At 47.4% G+C, this 20,997-nt stretch overlaps 3 protein-coding genes across 10 annotated transcripts in view; 1 reads left to right on the forward strand and 2 right to left on the reverse strand.

Annotated features, from left to right (window-relative positions):
• Window positions 1-39: 39 nt before the first annotated feature.
• naxd (NAD(P)HX dehydratase) lies at window positions 40-5,330 on the reverse strand. 7 transcript variants are annotated; one of them, XM_049006665.1, is made up of 11 exons: window positions 5,200-5,320; window positions 4,651-4,818; window positions 2,744-2,891; window positions 2,451-2,496; window positions 2,283-2,371; window positions 2,052-2,160; window positions 1,810-1,860; window positions 1,609-1,713; window positions 1,385-1,505; window positions 914-1,034; window positions 40-700 (listed from the first exon to the last, which is right to left on the reverse strand). In XM_049006665.1, the coding sequence occupies exons 2-11, from the start codon at window positions 4,733-4,735 to the stop codon at window positions 550-552; spliced, it is 1,026 nt and encodes a 341-aa protein (XP_048862622.1). In that variant the 5' UTR covers window positions 4,736-4,818; window positions 5,200-5,320; the 3' UTR covers window positions 40-549. The 7 variants fall into 7 exon arrangements, with proteins under 7 accessions (XP_048862622.1, XP_048862612.1, XP_048862595.1 ...); XM_049006655.1 differs by having other exon boundaries at window positions 5,082-5,317; XM_049006638.1 differs by lacking the exon at window positions 5,200-5,320 and adding an exon at window positions 3,463-3,675 and having other exon boundaries at window positions 3,893-4,782.
• Window positions 5,331-6,312: 982 nt separating this feature from the next.
• Window positions 6,313-10,904, forward strand: rab20 (RAB20, member RAS oncogene family). Its single transcript, XM_048974739.1, has 2 exons — window positions 6,313-6,885; window positions 9,822-10,904. The coding sequence occupies exons 1-2, from the start codon at window positions 6,621-6,623 to the stop codon at window positions 10,358-10,360; spliced, it is 804 nt and encodes a 267-aa protein (XP_048830696.1). The 5' UTR covers window positions 6,313-6,620; the 3' UTR covers window positions 10,361-10,904.
• Window positions 10,905-12,106: 1,202 nt separating this feature from the next.
• The window catches only part of col4a2 (collagen, type IV, alpha 2), a 48,453-nt gene continuing 39,562 nt past the window's right edge, over window positions 12,107-20,997 (reverse strand). For both annotated transcript variants that reach the window (XM_048972554.1, XM_048971931.1), the window contains 20 exons: window positions 20,512-20,733; window positions 20,128-20,289; window positions 19,873-20,043; window positions 19,594-19,737; window positions 19,204-19,329; window positions 18,497-18,678; window positions 18,356-18,419; window positions 18,141-18,215; window positions 17,297-17,404; window positions 16,803-16,910; window positions 16,589-16,660; window positions 15,941-16,066; window positions 15,662-15,778; window positions 15,341-15,502; window positions 15,065-15,163; window positions 14,743-14,889; window positions 14,381-14,497; window positions 12,900-13,091; window positions 12,525-12,811; window positions 12,107-12,392 (listed from right to left, as the gene is read on the reverse strand). In XM_048972554.1, coding sequence (XP_048828511.1) covers window positions 12,138-12,392; window positions 12,525-12,811; window positions 12,900-13,091; window positions 14,381-14,497; window positions 14,743-14,889; window positions 15,065-15,163; window positions 15,341-15,502; window positions 15,662-15,778; window positions 15,941-16,066; window positions 16,589-16,660; window positions 16,803-16,910; window positions 17,297-17,404; window positions 18,141-18,215; window positions 18,356-18,419; window positions 18,497-18,678; window positions 19,204-19,329; window positions 19,594-19,737; window positions 19,873-20,043; window positions 20,128-20,289; window positions 20,512-20,733 — 2,936 coding nt within the window. In that variant the 3' untranslated portion in view covers window positions 12,107-12,137. The remainder of the gene's footprint in view (window positions 12,393-12,524; window positions 12,812-12,899; window positions 13,092-14,380; window positions 14,498-14,742; window positions 14,890-15,064; window positions 15,164-15,340; window positions 15,503-15,661; window positions 15,779-15,940; window positions 16,067-16,588; window positions 16,661-16,802; window positions 16,911-17,296; window positions 17,405-18,140; window positions 18,216-18,355; window positions 18,420-18,496; window positions 18,679-19,203; window positions 19,330-19,593; window positions 19,738-19,872; window positions 20,044-20,127; window positions 20,290-20,511; window positions 20,734-20,997) is intronic.

A 20,997-nucleotide genomic window follows, 5' to 3' on the forward strand; every position in this document is an offset into this window, starting at 1 on the left:
AATTTTTGTAGAATAACCTAGATATTAAGATGCAGAAAATCATACAAGCCTTTTAATCTTTTTAAACTAAGTGTTAACAAACTGGTAGAATTACAGTGTGAGCTACATTCTCTTGCCATCCATAGGACAACTGCAAAGGTTGGGTGATAAAGGTCAACCTCGGGAACTTACCAAGAATGCCGCAGGTTATATGTCACCTGCTCTATTCCTGTGTGTCCATGTAGTGCAGGAGTTTGCCATAACTGCTGCTTCTTATCATTTAGGCATAATCCACTCTGCATTTAATGGATAGTGTAATGAAATGCTGGTCATTTTGGTCTATAAATCATGAGGCACTTAATCAGAAAACCTCTCTCTGGGGTACAGGGTAATATGGCTTCTTTGTTTGCTGTAGGTGCTGTGTTACGTCTGTGAAACCTGGTCATTTTGGTCTGAAGGTTATGGTACCTTTGCAGTTCTCCAAATGATTTTATTAAGATATTCACAAAGTCCACAAGCTAAGGGGTTTCTGCCTTGGAGGTGCCTTCAGCAGATCCACCGGTGATGACCTCAGCTCTCAAAGAGCTTCCGGAAGGCGCTCCCGATCTCCGGCAGCATGTCCGACGTGGTCATGGAGCGGCCGTGCTTGTGGAACGCCTGCCGGTTACACTGCCTCGTGAGGGTGCAGGCCCCGAAGGCGGCCACCATTGCTGGGCTCGTGCTGGGTTGGCAGGGAGGGACAGTCAACACACTATCACGATTCCTAAGAATGAGGGGGTCTCCCCTGGTAAGCAAGGGTGATTTTACTATCTGAAGAAGGATCACGAATGAATGAATGATTACAAGTTGAGGTTCTGAGATGGACATCCCTGTGCCCCACTATGTCGGATTTATCTCGAACCCTAAATCCAGGACTGTGCTCATAAGCATTTACCCCTTGGTGGCTTCTGCTGTTGATGAGTAGGCCCAGTGTGCCAGGACCCCCAGGGAGCCAGAGAGAAGGTCACCCTGTCCACCACAGCGCCGACTGCTGCCCTCCTGACTGCACACCATCACTGTGGAGACGGCAAGAGCTCATTGGGTATTCGTAAAATGGAATTCTGGGTAAAAGGCCCTTTTTTTGCCAGTTTAGGGTTTCTCAATATCCGTACTTGACCGTACTTGTGTTCTCGCGTACCTGGTCTATGTCATCTTACATTGCCGAAGACCAGTTCCAATACTAAGAACAGAAGTACAGATGATGCTACAAATCATGGGAAATCAAGGATACATCTGTTGTATCCTCACCAAATGACACCAATCCCATGATTCACTGCACCCCAAGTTCGTTCTTTGGAGCAAACTTAGTAAGATGCAGTCCTGCCAAGAGCACACAAACACCCTTAATCTGGGTAGAGGCGCCCACCGCTGTTCCCATTGGTGATGATGTCCTCCTCTCCTTTAAGCACCACCGTCAGGTTCCCCATGGCCACACTGAGCTGGAGAGCAGACCTCTGGATGTCACTGCTGTCCAGCGGCTCATGGTGCTGTAGCAGAAAGGGAGAGGGAAACGTGTTTCATGCCGCCCCAGTACAGTAAGGACACCCAGGCAGTGTCGCTGAATTTCCTGGAAATTCCCAGGTGTCTCACCGTTGCTTCATAGAGTCGCCTGAACTCCATGAAGTTGGGTGTGAGGATGGCTTTTGGGTAGCCATGGATGACAGCTGGTTGTTGGGCAACAAGCCAAAGTCCATCCTAAGAGGAATAAAAAAAAATTTTGTATAATGTGTGTGTGCATATATTTTTAATATCTCACACACCACGCAGACGTTTAAAAAAGGGTGTACTTACTGCGTCGATAACAACAGGAATACCTCTTGCTTTTGATTTTTCTATGATATCCTGAAAATAGAGATAAAGAAAAGATTTTCTGAAATTCTGAAATGAGCCCCTGAAATGTAGCTTGTCTGCTGCTTTCATGCTGATGTTCAGGTGAAGAACATTTAAATGTTACTGTCAGTCACACATTTCATATCTCTGCCAGCAGAAGTGGGATCCAGGAGAGAGCATGTGTGTGACACCATTCTACTCACCTTGGCATTCTTAAGGAGCTTATCGTCCCTGCCTAAACCAGGTCCGACGACAACGCTGTGTAGCCTAGGCAGCCATTTCTCCACCTCCTCCACCGCATCAGGGCCGTCTCTGTGATCATTTGGTTCACGGGGGCAGGAATTTGAAGTGCTCAGGGCGCGCAAAGCTATGAGAACAGGTTGCGTATGACAGAAACACGAGTTGCCATGGCATGGTGCCATTCGCGGACTTACAGAACTGGATGCACAATCAGCTCGGGACTGTAGGACTTGATCACAGTGGCAGCATCTTTGGTACAAAACACATGAGACAGGTCCGCCCCCTGCAAACAGGAAATGTGCCGATGGGATACAATGTTGCTCCAGCAGGGCACAGGAAGGGTTGCCAATCTACACACTTACCACTTTCAATGCAGAGATCGCTGCAAAGTACGGAGCCCCTGTATACCTGTTTGCGATGGGTGATACGTCACAATCTCAGTCTTTTAGAAACAACCAAAGCAAATCCTGATTAACGCTTACATTATTATTAACACTAGTAACACTGCCTCTCTTGCTCAAACCAGAGGTACATTCCCAGTTTTGGCTGTTCCCAGGTAACAGATCTGGAGTTATTTGGATGACTGACTAATAGACATATTGTACGTGGCAGGGGAGCGTCTGAGCTCTGAGGCACAGGACAGCAGCTCACGTACTCTTGACATCCTCCGACGATGCCGATGCGCCCATCCTGGCCCTTGTGCTTCCTAGGCATCAGCGGGGGAATGATGCTCTTCACAAGAGGCAGGATGCTGTCCATGTTCCTCTGCGTGGTGCCTCCCACGGAAAATGAACGCTCAATAACTGGAGGAGGAACAAAGGCGAGGGTTGGCATCAGCTCACGTGGCATCCCTGTTACCTGAACAGGCCGGGACAGATCTGATATTAGATGGATGTACAGTCAAGATGCTCCACACTGGTGTGGTCTACACCTCACAAGGTGTGATCCGCGCACGTCACACAATGGTTGGCACTTACTTGAATAGATTAACTGATGAGAAACGACAGTGAAACTCAGACAACAAAGAACTCGAACGCCAGGTAATAAGCCCTAGTCTCACAAGCCGACTCGTAAACGCATTGTGTTTTGGTGGAGATGCAGATCAACATTCAGCAGGATCGTCACAAGGCAGGAATGGGCCATCGAGTGGGACTGAGTGCGATCTCCAACGCGGCTCCTGATACTCTTCCATGACCTCCCTCCCCGCAGATCGGAGGTGGGGGGTACCTAGCGGACGGGCTGGGACGGCCCCTCGGTTTCCACAAGGCTGCTGGTCAGCGTGACGCTGGGGGCAGGCCTGTGGCGTGGGGGTGGGGCTGGGTGTGACCATCCCGCTGAACATCTGGCCCAACATCTGGAGCATGTGCAGCTCACGTGCGTGTTCCGCCTCCCGGCGCCGCTCCTCCAGCTGCTGCCGCTGCTCCTCCTGCTTGTGGAAGTTCTCCTCGGCCTCCACGCTGTGCTCCAGGAAGCGTTCCAGGAGCTTGTCCAGAGGCAGGCTGGCATGACACTTCCGCGACCTCCTGGGCCGGCTGGAGGACGGGCTGCCCAAAGAGGCCTGGGCACCAGGCTGCCTTACTGACGCGCCTGCAGAGGCAACCGGGTGAAGGCAACACAGAGGCCAGGCTTACACACGGTTACCATGGAAACGGCCAAACTCACAACATTCAGGAGTCATCCCTGTAACTTGGTTAACTGGTTTGCTATCATTACATAACTGGGAAAACAGTATCTGTATAGCAAAGCATCACTGACTGCAGTCAAAATATGAACCACGGGGAAAGTAAAGGACCATGAAACTTACCGCTGTTCACTGTCACTGGGATGGGGAATGCTGGGTATTCCACCTTCACAGCGGGCTGAGTGTAGGATGATTCGCCTGCACGCTCCACCAAGGTCTCCTGTGCAGGCTCTGTGCCATCTCCTTCCTCCTCCATGCCGTCTAGGGGCTCGTCTCCTGTGGCCACGCCATCCTGCGTCTCCATTTGAGGTCGGCTACTCAAAATCCTCTCCATCTCGTCATAAAACTTGCAGATCTTGTGACAGTGGCCGTTCCTTCTAGTGCCCTCCTTGGCTTGGTAGTACTGTCTCTTGAGGCTCTTGACGCGAATGCGGCACTGCTCCGGCGTCCGGTCGAAGCCCATCTCCCCCAGGCGGCCGGCCACGTCGCGGTAAACGTGACTGTTGCGGAAGTTTCCGTCCAGCGCCATCTGCACGTCCTGCTCACCCCAGATGTTCAGCAAGGCTCTGGTCTCCACGTCAGACCACAAAAAGCCCCGTGTGTTCGCCAGCATGTTGCAGCAGAAATGCGTTCGGCTAGGGGCGAAAGCGGATTACCAGCCCGGGGTCGCGCTGGACGCAGTCCCCGCTCCTACATACCGGCACCCACCGGCCTTCTCCAAATCGACCCGGACGCAGCGGGATTCATCGAACGGAGCAGTTCGCGTTGTCACGAACATTCATGCGGCATAATAAAGAGATAATTTTCCTTAGACCAAATTCATCCAAGCCGAGGATTAAAGCACCGCTAAACGGAGCATCATCTGTCCACAGCAGACTCACCGAGACGCGCGTAATCGTCACCGAGACCAGTGTGCGCGTCACCGTCACAAGGCAGCGCGTCACCGAGATCTGCGTGCTTCATCATGGGGATCAGTGTGCTTTCCGGACTCGCCTCAGTGGACACTTGGAATCAGCAATGCCGAGGGCAGATTTATTTCCAGTTGCATACTAATTAGGTGAAAAACACTGTCTTGTATCAAACGATACATCAACACAACACAAGTAACTGGCGAGTTAAAGACAATGTGCACGTTTAAGTGCATAGTGTTTCTCTATGTGACAGCAAGCAATACCATCGGGTAGTCTGTGCGCCTGACGTTCAAGCAGGGGACACATTGCAGTGTTAGTAAACTCCATGACAACAGTCTGACAGGCAACCTTAAACAAACGTGCCGTGAAACAAAGCGATGGAGGTTTTCTGTTCCCTTTACCTTCGCTATAAAAGAGAAATATCGAAAGCAGGACTGCCAGGATGCATGCGGCCGTAGCGCCCGCTCCTAACTGCATTCTGTCACGCATAAGTGCAGGTATCAGTCGGGCAGCTCTTACCTAGAGGGAAGCAACGACCTATTTCTGACAGGAGACCGCGGGAAAAGCTAATCTTATTCATTAGCCGAATCCTGCGAAGCTCCAGTCGACCAGGAAATGAGTGGCCGTTGCGTAAACTGTGTTTAATCCGTCTATCCAATCACAGTCTGTCAATAGGGGTCAAAGGTCGCCTCCTTTTACATGATTCGTCCAAAATATCTGTATGCCGCTGTCACACTTGCAGCTGTCTGTACTAGTGACCGGCAGTAGAAGTTTTTTAATTTGGTCAACTTACGTTTTAGTTGTATTTAGTATAAACTGAGTGTCAGTTAAAATAATTTTAGAGGATGCCAATCCTTAGAGTTAGTGTTGAGATTTCTGCAAACGATTAAACATTTTATTGAGCATAGTTCTCGTGCCACTTGACTTTCTCGGTCTCCAGTAAAATTGCATTTAAGCTTTTTTGTATTTTTGGTAATTTATTCTAACGTATTTTGTTAACTGTCGTCTCGATCATACATGATTGTGGACGTACATCGTACAATTAAGGTTCTGGGATAAGCAATCTTAGTGTCTCATCCTCACCCCGTCGAAGTTTTTATACATATAGTTTTATTTCAGTGGATTAACTTGGTCCATAAACACCTCGGAGTAGAACCAACGAAATGCTTCTCGTGTCTGGGAACTGGTCTCATTCTTTCAGTTAACAGTGTGTGTGTGCTATGTAACCGCGATAACGGCAGAATATATACTTGGAACAATATAAGACTACTTATTGTATTCGTTAAAATTATCTTCAACTTCGTGTTTAAAATTTAATATTTAATATTGTCATCACCATGCAGGCAACCAAGAGCATTTTAACAATATTCTGGAAAAACCCATATTGCAAATTACCACGAATCGTTAGTTTTAACATCATGAAAGCAGTATCGCATGGAACATGTCTATTTATAACATGATTACTTTCAGTACTTTTTTTTATTTCTGTTTTCTGAAGTTGAATCGCACCCACTAATAGGGTACAGGCTTTCCACATTTCTGTGTTTTGTGGTGAAATCATGTCCCGTATCCCAAAAGTGGCGTCACATTACTTTGATTTCATTAAAAAAGGTCACTCTGTTGCATTTCACCCATTTCCGGGCTTCCTGTTTCGTCATCGCCAAAGGAGTTTTTACTCCCGAAAGCTTGAAGGGCCGATCGCAGTATGGATGGCCGCTGAGACGCTATATAATGTAAGACGGGGAGCAGGAGACAAGTGAGGGGGTCGGGCGGAGAAGAGGGGGCATATAGATAGGACGAGGCAGGTCGGTACGGCCACTAATCCCGACTCCGTGTCTGTTTACTAGTTCAGGGAAAATCATCTACTATGTTTCAGAGCCTAGCCGAGCTTTGAAACACATTTCGGTTAAAGTTATTAAACAGACCCTTTCCGTATTTTAATGAAAGTAAAGTACACCATAGACACAGCAACTTCGTCCCCGGTAAGGCTGAAAAGGCGGCGTTCGCGGAGCACCATGCCGGACTATGCCAAGATGAAGAAACCCGACGTTAAGCTGGTGATCCTTGGTGACATGAATGTTGGAAAGACGTCTTTGCTGCACAGGTACATGGAAAGGAAGTTTAAGGAGACCATCAGTACGGTTGGAGGGGCGTTTTTCCTGAAGCAGTGGGGACGCTACAACATCTCCATCTGGGATACTGCAGGTAAACTCTTCGCCACCGTCGGGCAATTACCCTAATTACACTGGCAACCTGACACCTAAACTTACAATTAATTAACGGATTTTTCTGCAATATTTCTAAACATTTTTAAGCGCTGACTAGTTTATACCCATAAATTGCAATGATAAAAAGCAAAGATTAAACCACGCGAAACCGAGAGCCATAATATGACGCTTAATGCATTTTTGTAGTTCAGCAATGAACTTTGGATAGTGTGTAATAATATATTTCTTGGGCTCTGAAGTCTTTAACATGGTCTACAACAGAAAGAATATAGTGAGAAAATGTTAAGTATTTACGTGCATCGAGTGACTGATATGCATGCGCTTTCGTTTAAAGGTGGACGGGCAGCTTCAGGTCGCATTTCCCAGCCGCTGCGGAGCTCGGGGCATATAAGCTGCGCACGAGGTGCGCGTCTGCGGAGCTTGGGGTGCATAAGCTGCGCACGAGGTGCGCGTCTGCGGAGCTCGGGCCGCATAAGCTGCGCACGAGGTGCGCGTCTGCGGAGCTCGGGCCGCATAAGCTGCGCATGAGGTGCGCGTCTGCGGAGCTCGGGCCGCATAAGCTGCGCATGAGGTGCGCGTCTGCGGAGCTCGGGCCGCATAAGCTGCGCATGAGGTGCGCGTCTGCGGAGCTGCACGGTGCTGGCGCCGCGGTTAATGGGAGAAAAGCGCAATGAATTTTTAACCAACGCTGTCATTTAAATAAATGCCACATTTTGCTTTAATTATTAACTTTATACCTTGCTAAATCTTCTGCTTAGAAACTACTGTCTGTGTGTTTTTTCTTTTTCCTTTTTTTTTGCGTGAACATAAGTGTGTGCGGGGGTTTCTCTCCCCTTATCTTCCGTGATAACTTGGGTCTCATGATTTCATTATGTTGATACAGCTTCAAGGTGCATTCCATGATTTTACTCCTTAGGCTAGTTAGAGCAGACACTTTTCTGTTTTGTGCCAAACCCTTATCTGCTATACCTCCTGGCCGAACTAGCGCTCAGTGAGTTTAGCTGCAGGTTTGAAAGCAGTGTGCATGCACGGTGCCAGCCTGATGAAGTGGAGGTCCGTGGTTGTAATGGAGGTATTCGGACGGTATTGCTTGACTTCATGGCTGCTGGTTGGCATGTCATGTCTGACAGGAGGCAGAATCATTTGGCAAACTGCGTATGGAAATGTCAGGCGGCTTGGTGTGTGTTTCCTGGGAATTTCTCACAAACTTTTAAAGTCGTTCATGGGGTTATGTAGCAATAATAAAATATCCTGGGCTCATGTGAGGCTGCCAGGCCTAGACTGAAGGGAACTTAACTCTCCTGAGTCATCAGTCACATTGTTAGCGTGTGCTTAGTTTAGGTCAGAATTCACTCATATGCTATGAATATAACTAACTTGTGTTTTAGCTTTTCAGCTGGTCAAAATTTATTTATAAAGCACATTTAAAAACAGCCAGTGCTGACCCACGTGCTGTACAGTCATAAAATGTATAAAATCTTTTGCTTATAAAAGTATATTGGTAAAAGTTGTGTGTGTGAGAAAGAGAGCGAGCGAGCAAAGAGTGATAAACACCAGTAGCTTCCCCCAGTGTTGCACAATAGCCTGGATTTCCCCCCCCCCCCCCCCCCCCCACAAATAGACTGGACTACAAAGCAGCCTCTGAAACCATTTCTCTGTTCTCCTTTAGTACTGGGTGCTGATAGCTGTACCCTAAGCACAAAAAAACGAGAGGCAACCTTTTCAAAACTAACTAGTAATAAACTAAATGAAATACATTTTCTGATCTGTAAGGGGAGCGGAATCCATTGTTAATTTGTTTAAGCCGTTTATTTGGTTAGGTTAGTCTTAAAATCTGGTTTAAGGTGTAGTTAAGCTAATGTTACAGAAATACTCTTACCTTTGATTTTGTGAATATGAACAAGCTGATAATGCTGTTTTTATTTGTACAATGTGGAATCATTCTCTCCCAAAAACAATGAAACTTTCAGTCACATCGACATGCAGCACAGCCAAGCCGACTTAATTGCATTCTGACTGGGAAATGCGATATGAACTGTTGTGGATGGTGGTCCCTTGAATGCTTGAGATCTAACTTGTGATTTGTTCTGGATTTAGATGTTAAAAGACGCAACCCAGAAGCCAACAACTCTGTATGGTGATGCTGCTTCAGTAGCAGGTTCTGTCGGCCCTGGTTGGCACTTGTTGACATTGAGTCTTTATCAGTCACATGGCTGTACAAAGCAGTGAACTGACTTTGAGGGAATAGGAGTGGTTCTGGGTATGTGTGACTGTCTGCTTTAAGCCTTGTTGACTGTGTAAATTTTGAATACTGAGTCGTGTAGCTAAACGTAATACTGCATTATAGTCTTTTTGGAGGAAGGTAGCCTTTAAACGTTTCCTGTTTTTCATGTGTAATTTAACAGTTTGAAGTGTTGATGGGATTGACGTTACTGGTCGTAACTGTGACATACTGCTTGCTTTTAACATGAAGCCTTTTGAGAAACCATTTTCATTCCATTCTGGAAGTGGTTCTCGGATCCTTTTATTTGTTTCAGCATAAACAAATATTTCTACACATATTTCTATTGGCAATGCTCTTCCCAGGTGGAAAAGTAGTAATGAATATTTAAACTTTTCCCCGTGAATGCTGTTCTTCTGTGAAATTTTTGGGATAGATGATTAAAAATGTCTGGAACAGAGTTTGGCCACACAGCAAACGCCTTCGGACAGACAACGGCACCTTATGCTGTGATGAAGACTAAGACTTCTGCATGTTTTCCAGACAATGTTTTCTTCTGTTCAGCTCCGGCGAATGAATTCTCGCCCTCCCCCTCTGTGTACATTTTCACGACCGCCCTCTCGCAATGGCGTGTTCGAGTGAGGCCTACGTTTTAACTGGCTTGTGTGTGCGTGTTTCTCTCTTGGGTTCAGGTCGGGAACAATTCCACGGGTTGGGATCCATGTATTGTCGCGGTGCGTCTGCCATTCTCCTCACCTACGACGTCACCAGCTGGCAGAGCCTGGCCGAGCTGGAGGACCGCTTCCTGTCCCTGACCGACACCGCCAGCCACGACTGCATCTTCGCCATCGTAGGCAACAAGGCGGACCTCACTGACGCCATGGCCGTCGAGCAGGAGGGGGGGCAGGAGGAGGGCTGCCCGGCCAGCATGTGTCCCACACCTCCAGCCTCCCCCAGTGCGCACAAGCAGGTGCACCGCGAGGATGCCATGGCTCTTTACCGCCGCATCCTCAGGTACAAGATGCTGGACGAACGCACTAGCTTACCGGCCGAGAGCATGTGCTTTGAGACCAGCGCCAAAACAGGCTACAATGTGGACCAGCTGTTCGAGACTCTGTTCGACCTGGTGCTGCCTTCCATAATGAAGAAGAGGGACGATGAGAAGACCTCCACCGTCAACCTGGAACAGTCGGCAGATGTGGCCAAAGCCAAAAGCCATTGCTGCTCCTGACCTCTCCCCCAGTGCTAAGCGACACGCCTCTTAGTGCCCAGGGAAGCCGTCAGTGGTGCCCCTAATTGATTCCCTATCGCTTGTGCTTTAACCGTGATTTACCTTTTTCCCTTCTCACGCATGCAGTGCACAACCTACAGCCTTCGCATCAACAGCAGAGGGGACAAAGTACATAAAAGCTGATGGCGTCTCACTGTTCGGATTTTCTTTCCTGAAGACGCACGTGCGGTGATCATTTTGCGGGTTCTCTGCTCACGGTTCCATGAGCGAGTCATGCATGACGGAGGTGGCTTTTTTTCCCCTCCTCCGTTCCATTAAATCACTGAACGTATGAACTTTCACCATGGTGTCTAACCAAAATCACAAGCAGTTCTGTTTTTAGGAATTTTATTACTGAGAATCCCAACTGCGACATCAACAGGCTTGTGTTTTATTTTGTTTTTTTATTGGATGCGTTTAATTTGTACCTAATCGCCCTATAAATGTGACTATTTAAGATGTAAATTTTAAAACTTTCATTGTAAATTAAAGAGCTGTAATCTGGCTTTTGGCTCTCTTGTGCATCATTAGACGTGGAGAGAGGGGGCTTTGTGATTTTTGCCAGCTGTGTTTGACTTCCTGTCCTAATCTTCGCTTGGTTACCAGCAGCACTGCTTCTGTGGCTCAGTGTGTGTTCCAGACCAGAGTTTCGGCATCTGTCCAATGACAGGAGTTCATTAGGGGTGGGCCTTCCCTGCATGGTAAGCTGTGATTGGCTATTCCCTTTATATGATATGTAAGAGAGGATATGAAGTAATACTGCTTTGCATCTTGAGTGCAAAGTTAGAAACACAAGTTTGTCGGAATGACTTGGATGAACTAACCTTTTATTAAACTAATAGATACTGATACCTGAGTGTATAATAAATTCATCACTGAAATAGGTGGTTGTAGCATTGCAGTGTGCACATATGTCAAGGTGCAAGATCGGCTTGAACAGGAAAGCAACAAAACTGACTTTTTTTTAAGAAAATGTATTTAGCAATTCATCTTGAAGATGAACCGACAGACTTTTTAATTACATCAAATACTTTATGAAACATTGTAACGGCACATATACAATGAATGATTAAAATGTTGCTTGTACTGTTAGACTGCACACAGCTCTTCAAGTTATAGTATTCATGTTTTGAATCCCGCAGTCTTCATTTTACATGTATGTACGGTTCCATAATAGTGAAAATGGAAAAAACTTAGTGGACAGAGAGCTTTTAAAATGGTTTCAGTGCATTTTTGGACAGACTGTGTTAGTTAAATACAGATTTAATGCAGACATCGCAAACTGTAATAGCTTCATAAAAAACTGATGGGGAGGCTTCGTGTTGGAATGAAAAACGTGTTAAGGGATCGTTATAGCAAACTATATAGCTACTATTTTGAAGGGAAACTGAATCATCACCTCATCTGCAAACATTTTTCATTTGCTCCATTCGCCAGATGAACAGTGTTAGTGGTTCTGCAGAAGTTCTACGTTCTGTCCCATGCTAACAATTGAAGGACTGGTTAAAAGAAGCAGAGCATCAATCTTTGGTCTGGCTGTATGTTCTTCAGTTACTGATGAAACCTTTAAACCCATGGCTGAGGTAATAACTTAAGCACCATTTCAAACATGAAGTGAGTTCCGGAGCCGCCTTTCCCAGGATTCCCTGTTTTCTTTGTTCTGTTCACCTCAATATCTTGTTTTTTTTTTGCTGATCCAAAGAAGCTGGGGGGGGGGGGAGTTTTGGGCTCTAGGACTTCAAAGGTTCTTCATGCATACCTGGCAACGGCTTATCCTGGACAGGAGCTGACCTGCCTTGAGTGTCTCGGACTCTGGCTGACTCTGAAATTTCTGCTCGAAGGACATCAGCCAGAAGCTCTGCTTGTTGGCGAAGTAGTGGCAGGTGCCCTTGGCCCCGTTGCACTCGATGAAGGGCGTGGTGCGGAAGTCCTCCAAACAGGAGCCGGGGGATACCAGCGACTGGCCGCCGCCTTCGCCGCCTGCCGCCGTGTGCTGGGAAAAGCAAGGGAGATGGGGTCAGAACCTTATTGTACATCATGTGCGGGAGACCAGATGCCTTTGGGGTATCTAACCTAACCCTAACCCAGCGTCAGTGTGGCACAAACCAAGTAAGCGACGACTCACCATGAGGAACGAGTAGCCGATCCAGAGGCTACGCCAGCCATCTGGGCACATGGGGATGGTGATGTCCTGGCTGTGGATAGCGATGGCCACTGATGGCGCCTCGCACACCGAGCAGCGGCTGATGTACGGTTTAATCTCCTCCTCCTCCACAGGCATCATGGGAATGGGGGCGGTGGTAGAGAGCCAGTAGGACTTATCGTTGCGGCTGGCGTAGTAACAGACGTCTCCGGGGTTGCAGTACAGAAATGGCATCGTCTTGAAACGCGGGAGGCAAGACCCAGCCAGGCCTGAGCATATCGATGTCAAAAAGCACAATCAGGATGTGAGATCTGCAGCAGGAGCATGCGAAGATCCTGACACCCTGGCAGGACTTACCCAGGTCCTGGTTGTGGGCCTTCTCCTGGCCCTCGAAGTAAAGCAGACTGTACCCCTCCCATAGTTTGGCCATGCCAATCGGGCACATGGGCGCCTGATCGGACTGGCTGTGCTTCACCAGCAGATATCCCACGTTCACACTGCGCCCTGGCATCCCTGGGGGCCCCGGGAAGCCCGGCTGGCCTCTTCCTCCTACAGACAGGGGACAAGGGGACAAGCGACGCTGCTTTGCCTTCACTGGGACTTCTGCTCTGTCTGTCATGAAAACATACTCCGAATTGGGGGTGTAATGATTCTCCAAATTCACGGTTAGATTCAGAACTCAATTTTTGTATGACAGTTCAGGTCACACCTCAGTTTTTTTTTGGGGGGGGGGGGGGGGGGTCTTATGATATGCGCTTGTGTATTTTATACGTTGCCTGCCAGCCGAGGAAACGTTTTTTTTTTAAATGTGACAAATTATGTACATTTTATCTATGACACGATTGCCGTTCCTATCAATGTGCCCTAAGGGTCTGTGGTTATTGTCCATCTTGAGCTAATGAAGCTAGACTGGCTTTTACTATATGCATGATCAAACAACCATGACTGGACCAAAATAGTCATGAGACAGACAACACAATAAGCATAATATTAACAAAATATACAGCTTTCCCTAACTTTAAATATAAGAATTTTGTGATTTATATGTCTTATAGTGTTAATTGTGAAATGGAAAAATGAGTTTTGTGACGACAGTAATGTTCAACAGGCTGCATCTGTGGCAGTGGGTTGGGGTTTGGGGTTATGGGTGTCGAGGTTCTGCCTTCTGGAACCTCGACACGAGAACATAAATGTTTATATTGCACTTTTGGTCTTGGTTTCAGAACTATTACACGATTACTCTGAATACACCAAGCTGGAAAATAGAAGGTGGGGTATGAGGAGGAGATGGAGGGAATGATTTAGAAAGAGATTCTGAAAATTAGCAGAGTCTGACAAGGTTGTATAAATGGGACTTTGCCTTTTGTGAGTTTAAGAAACCCACAGCACTTGATATATAGTGTCAGTCAAAAGTTTGGACACGCCACCCTGCCTACAATGGAGAGTGATACAGTGTTGCATCACCTGACCTAAACACATGGAGGAGGAGTTCGACCAGAGAATGAAGGATAAATGACCAATGAGAGCTCAGCACAAACGTGGGACCTCCAAAATAGGACCACAATTATATTTCTTTGTTTACTACTTTTTTGGTCAGTGCATAATTCCATATATGTTATTTTATAGTTCTGATGCCTTTATTGTAAAACGTAGAGAATAGTGCAAATAAAGCTCGGAATGGGTAGCTGTGTCCAAACTTTTGACTGGTGCCATATATAATATACTGCCTTTGCTGACAGTGTGGGTGATAAGGCAGAGGTATTCTGAAGGGCCTTTAATGTCTGATATGGGCCCATACTCCACAGTTCAAATCCCCCTCCATCCAGGTGCATCCTTACCTTCAAGGCCCTGCAGACCAGGGTGCCCAATTTGTCCTTGATTGCCACGGTAACCCGGTGTCCCTGGTTTGCCACTCACTCCTGGCATGCCCTTCTGTCCCTTTTGTCCAGCGTACCCTTAGGGCCCCCATCACAGCAGAATTACACATTATATTGGGTTTGGGTGGGAGGGTACGTACTGGGCAGGGTGCTGGGCTGGTGACTGGTCTTAGCTGAGCCCAGCTGCAAAGAGCTGAACTGAGAATACTGAGACAAGCTTATGATATATTCTCTTCATACAAATAATACTAATAATAATAACAATAATAATAATAATAATAAACAACGACAAATGTCATATAGGAGGACAGTGAGTCATCTACCTGGGTCACCGGGGGGACCCTGGGGGCCATTTTCTCCAGGCCTTCCTCTTGGGCCCTGGATACCATTGAAACCCGTGGGGCCCCTCTCACCAATCTGCTTGATAGGGAGGGGGGCAGGACCCTGAGAGCCAGTCTCCCCAGGAAATCCTTTGAGGTCCCATTAGAGAGAAATCAGGATGAGAATGTGCACCACAATGGACAGGCAGTCTCGTGCTGGTCACTGACAGTACCTTTCCTCACTGCTTCTGGTTTGATCTCCTAACACATTATTAATTACCCTCCCAAGCACCCAATGGAGCAGCATGCAGGACGATGGCACTACCTGGAGGTCCAGTGTCTCCCTTGGGACCAACTGGACCCAGGTCTCCTTGGACGCCAAATCGCCCAGGAGTCCCCATCTCTCCTTGCTCTCCCCTTTCACCTTTGGGGGACGTATGTTACAATTCAGTTACATCACAGGTCTGTTTTTTTATTTTTTCTTTTAAAAAAAGCACCAGCTAAATCCCCTCAATTACGGATTTAAACTACAGATCCACTGTGCAGCTGCGAAACACGACAGTCACAGAAGGTCATGACTAAACACTTCCAGTGTCTGTACCTTTGAGTCCTGTGGCTCCATCTTGCCCTTTGACCCCTGGATGCCCTTTATCTCCATAGTCGCCCTTCTGCCCTTGTTCTCCAAAGACTCCTGGGAGACCCTTGTCCCCCTTACCCCCCTTTGAAGATGGGATCCCGGGGGGACCCTGTGCCCCAGGGTAACCTGTGAAACATCATCATCATACATGATCCAACTCACACGGAAACAAACAGCAAAGAAGCTGCAGTACAAGAACATCCTCAACGTCCACTGCCTCCAGTATCTAAATAGTGTATTCCTTAATTTAGAGGATTCAGTGTATCCTATCCATCTACAGCCCACCTTTAGCTCCTTTTGCTCCATGTGATCCAGGGTCTCCAAGTGAGCCCTTCCTGTCTGGGCTTCCCCGTGGACCTGGTGGACCTGGAAGTCCTGGCAGTCCAGGTGAGCCCACAATACCTGAGGAGAGCATGTATGCAGCAAAATGATGTTCTGTTATGTTCTATGGCAGACTGACACTTGGCTTCCTTACCCCAGGGTAAGGAGACAGGGTCTGGCTGTTTGTACACAATGCATCTTCGAGGTTTCAATGCATTATGCAACCATCGTATTCAAACTAACCAGGATCTCCGGGAGGGCCGACCTCGCCGTTTGACCCCGGCAAGCCGCCAGAAGGGCTTGGGATTCCCAACTCTCCTTTAGTTCCCTTCGCTCCGGGTTCACCTTCAAGTCCCCAGATATCCAAGCCTGCGGAAAAAAAAATAAAAAAAACATTTTCTATGAATGCCATGTCTATAAGATTCTATGAACACATCCATAACGCATTATAATGCATCCACAAAGCATTATAAACATGGCTATAAATATTTATAAAAAGACATAACACATTATAGCCATGATATGCATAAGAAATGCTCTAAGAAGCTCTCATCTACAATGCACTGAAGAAACCTTCAAAATGCAGGATAACGCATCCTTAATTCTTATACTGACTATTGTAATGCAGTACAAAGGTATTATAATTTATGAAGTATTATATCCAACATCATAATGACTTATGACTATCAACACAAGATGCTTAATGCTTTATTAATTCCTATACTGACAGTTTTAATGCATTATACTTGAGCTGGAAGCAGTGTTACCAAAAAGCACCATTATTTTTCCAGCTGGTTCTTTTACAAATACTGAATTTTTCATTTTTATGAATAGTCTTCCTAGTCAGCCGTAGCACGGATCTCACGCTGCCCTGCTCAGACTGGGCAGTACCTGGGAGTCCTTCGGTGCCCTTTTGACCTTTCAACCCATGCAGGCCAAAAATACCCTTGAGGCCAGGAAAGCCTGCAAAAAATATATACACAGCACTTACAATTAGTCTAACAAAGAAACAAAAAGGCATAAGTGACGAGTGTTGGTGGACGGGCGTGGTAAATGGAAGGCCATCACATTGACTGGCTTCTGCGCATGATAACCTGTCACATACCTCTTTGTCCTGGAAGACCTGCTGCTCCATCAGTGCCTGACTCGCCTGGGATTCCCGGCCAGCCCTTCTGGCCCGAACTGCCGGGGTAGCCTTTCATTCCCTTAGAGCCTAAAAACACAACATCAACATTCAATTCTTCTGCTGATTTTTACCTGAGGAAAACCATGTACTACTACATAGTAATAATAACAATAACAATGATAATACTAGATACTTTATTGACCCCCGTGGTGGAATTCTCTTTACGCCTCCCCCAACTTGATCTCTGAGGGTGAGAGCAAACTGGCCACAAAGGGCAGCCACCTATAGCAGCTCCCAGGAAGCTGGGGGTTAAGGGTCTCGCCGAAGGACCCGTAGATGTGCCGAGGCCAGGTGGGAACCAGTGACCTTCCGATCACAGCTCACAGAGGTCTAGCCCACTAAGCCACGCACTGCCCACATAGCAGCAGTTGCTATCCTGTCTTTCAGTAGAAAGCTGTGCACTTCCTTCTTACCTGAGTGGCCCTGTGACCCCAGCAGCCCTGGCTCTCCTTTTATACCCTCAATGCCATCAAACCCTGCGCTGCCGTGGTCACCGGGCTGACCAGGATCTCCCTCAAGACCTGTAGACAAAACACGCCGGTCAGCAGCACAATAACAACAGTTACTGTGGCACACTAAGTGTGTGTGAGGAGGCACGATGGCCGGGAGATTCTTCCACCCATCCACATTTTTGTACTTCGTTGTCCTTTTCAGGGTCATGGGGGTCCAAAGCCTGTCCTGGACACTACAGGTGTAAGGCGGAGAGCAAACTGAGATGGGGCACCAACCCATCACAGCATGGAGAGTCTTATTGGCCTTTAATAATTCTTAAAACAGGGGTAGGCAGTCTTTTCCAGAAAGGGCCATTGTGTGTGCTGGTTTTCTCTGCAACTCCCTAATTAGATTCCTAATTAGAGGCCTGATTGGCTGAAGAGTCCTCACACCTGGGTTTGAACAGCTGACCTAAAGGTTATCCTAAAACCTGCGTACACACCGGCCCTTTGTAGGTAAGACAGGGTGGGCCCTGTCTTACAACAACAGTTAGCAAGATTTAGTCTATTACAGAGTGACATTAAAAGGTGAGGTCCATTCACACCATTCTACCTCTGCTTTTTGGCCCAATCAAGAATCCTTCAGGTCTGGCTGATTTTGGGAATTTGGGCCCATAGTGTAAAAACAGCACTGGTCTGCTAGTTGTACCGCTGCTGTTTGTTTAAATGTTGTTTTGTTTCACAAACCAGGTTTTGTAATGAAGTCTGGCATTAATGGCAGGACACAAGCATGCTTTTCACCCACATACCATTGTCCGTAACTTACCAGGGTCTCCAGGTATACCATCTTCACCTCTCAATCCCGTGGAACCTGGCAGGTTGATGATCGGGCCTTCTTCACCTGCCCAGACAAGCTCCTAGTTAAACCGTTGAACTAGTGAGTAACACTACAGCTCTGTTATTCTCCTCCAATGTTAAGATGAAAGCTACAGCTCTGAATGTAACCATGACAGGCAGAGACCCACAGAAATAGTTTCATACCTTTATACCCCTTCAAGCCCGGTTCCCCAATGTGTCCATAGGCTCCTATTGATCCCTTGTTGCCCTGAAACCGTAACGCCAATGAGCATCGTTCAGGAGCCATGCCCAGTGTTCAAGTGCTGCTGGGCTACCCCTCCTTACCTTGATCCCAGGCATGCCAGAAAACCCCTCAACTCCTTGGTTTCCAGTGGGGCCTGGCATCCCTTTGTGCCCTGTCAGGCCCTGCAACCCAGGGCTGCCCTGGGTACCTTTCTCCAGGCTGGGCTCTCCAGGCAAGCCATCGAACCCAGAGACACCTGGCACACCAGGCATACCCTTGGTACCTGGAGGGTTAGACACAAGCAGATTGAGAAACCTCTCGTCAGCAGTTGCCTGGGCGTAACCCCTGTAAAGACTTCAGCTCCAGTCAGAGTTCCTAGCCGGAATGCTATGCACCTTTAAGGGCTAGCAATCAGTGTCCTACTGCAGTGTTTCCTAATTCGGTCCTGACTGAGTGACAGGAATAATGAGGATTATATTTATATTATATTGTATGTCCCACACAATGTGATAAAAGTCTGTTATTCTGACATTGTGGATTCCATTATTCAGGTTACCTATGGTTAAGATTTAGGCTGGGTTAGGGTTAAGGTTGTCATTGTTAGGATTAGAGTTTTATCTAGAGAAATGAATGGAGAGTCCCCACAAAGATATAATTACAAACGTGTGTGTGTGTTATTTAACCCCGATGAATGGTGATGACCGAATGCTTCATATGGCTGAAATGATGTTATAGCAAATAGGGGAGGGAGCCGGAACGTGGACTGTCTGGGGGTCCCCCAGGACCCCGCTGAGAAAGGCAGGCTTACCTCTGGGCCCTGTGAATCCTGGATCTCCTGGCTTCCCAGGTTCACCCTTAACCCCTTTCATGTCTTGCTTCATGCCTATTGGGAGTGTTGGTTTTTCACCCGGAGGTCCGACCAACCCCCTCTCACCTGACGCACACATGTAAACAATACAGAAAGGTTATATAATTTTTCTTTATTTTATAAAGTCTACTTCACCATTCACTAGTCTAACACAACAGATCCGCGTGTGAATAAATGACATTTCATCAGCAGACTCTGGTGTACTGGGCAGTCCCTATGTATGCTATTATTACTACAGGCTTCAGGGACCCCTACTCTGCTTAGCCTGCTGGTTTTATGACAGAAGATCAAACATAAGACACCAGATCAGCAGATGGTCACCAGACTTACCCTTTTCGCCTTGTTGCCCAATGATACCTTTCTGCCCTGGAGCACCTATGAAACCAGTCTCGCCTTTCAGACCAGGAACACCCGTTAGACCTCTGAGGCCCTGCTCCCCAGTAAAGCCTTGCAGGCCTAGTGAGCCTTTAGAACCTGCATGGGAACGGAATTGCAAGTGGATAACGCCAGATAAAAAGAAACTATGTTACTTTAAACTGCTTCGTCATTTGCATGTTGGCTTACAGAAATGAGATGGCACTGCAGGGTTGGCGAGAGATGGACACAAACCTTTAATTCCAGGCATACCATGGAAGCCGAACTCGCCTTCCTCCCCTGGATCTCCAGATGACCCATCGCTGCCTTTTAGACCAGTGTCACCTGGGTCTCCTGGGAAGCCCTTCATTCCCACTGGACCGGGAGGTCCTGAATCACCCTGAAGCCCTTTAACTCCAGGGATACCTATAGGACAAGACAAATAATGTATTTCTCACCACAGTTGATCAAGATCCCCAGATATTCACCCAAAAACCGAGAGTATCTCACCTGGTCCACCAAGTGCTCCCTGAGGGCCTGAAGGTCCTCTCAATCCTGCTGCCCCAGGGTAACCAGTTATTCCTGCTCGGCCTGGTTTTCCTTCTTCCCCTTGCAGACCAGTAGGACCCATCTCACCCTTGAAACCAACGATACCAGGCATTCCAGGCATCCCTGTGGGGAAGGTTGAAGTTGAACTGTGCTGTTGGAGCAACCTGCAACAGCTTGATTGTATGTGTATTTATACTTTGTCTCTGTTAATTATATTTCATTGGTATTCATCCGTACCTGCAACCGTAACCAAGATAAGCATTTGAAGGGGTGATGGATGGATGGATGGATGGATGGATCGACGGATGGCATTGACCCCTTGTACTGTTCTGAGTTATTTCTCACCTGGATAGCCCTGTTGGCCAGGATCCCCAGGGGCGCCCTTCAGACCTTGAAGTCCTGGAGGTCCTGATTCTCCAGATGGCCCAGGTAGTGCGTTCAGAACCTCCCCATGGTCACCCTTCTGTCCAGGATCCCCATGTTTGCCTGGTTTTCCTGGAAAACCGGGTGTCCCTGGCTGGCCCCGGTCGCCTGGTTTACCCCCATCCCCACGGGGGCCCGTAAAACCTGCAGTTTGTCACATTAAAAGGCTGCCTTTTAAAAAATGGCACATTTCTGTCCAATTTATGATAATGCATTTTTTTTCACGTGGTTAATTTCACATACACCCAACCACAGCAGTTGTGTTTACCTCAATTCAGAATATCAGACCATGCATTTGTGTGGGACCCCCCTGTTGGCCAGAAACTGTCACTACACTAAATATTAACACATTCCTACAGCATGTTATGCTAACCAGCTAGTTGGCCACGATCTTCAGAGTCTGATCGA

Source organism: Brienomyrus brachyistius, chromosome 1 (assembly GCF_023856365.1).
Source record: "Brienomyrus brachyistius isolate T26 chromosome 1, BBRACH_0.4, whole genome shotgun sequence".
In the NCBI taxonomy this organism is placed as follows: domain Eukaryota; kingdom Metazoa; phylum Chordata; class Actinopteri; order Osteoglossiformes; family Mormyridae; genus Brienomyrus; species Brienomyrus brachyistius.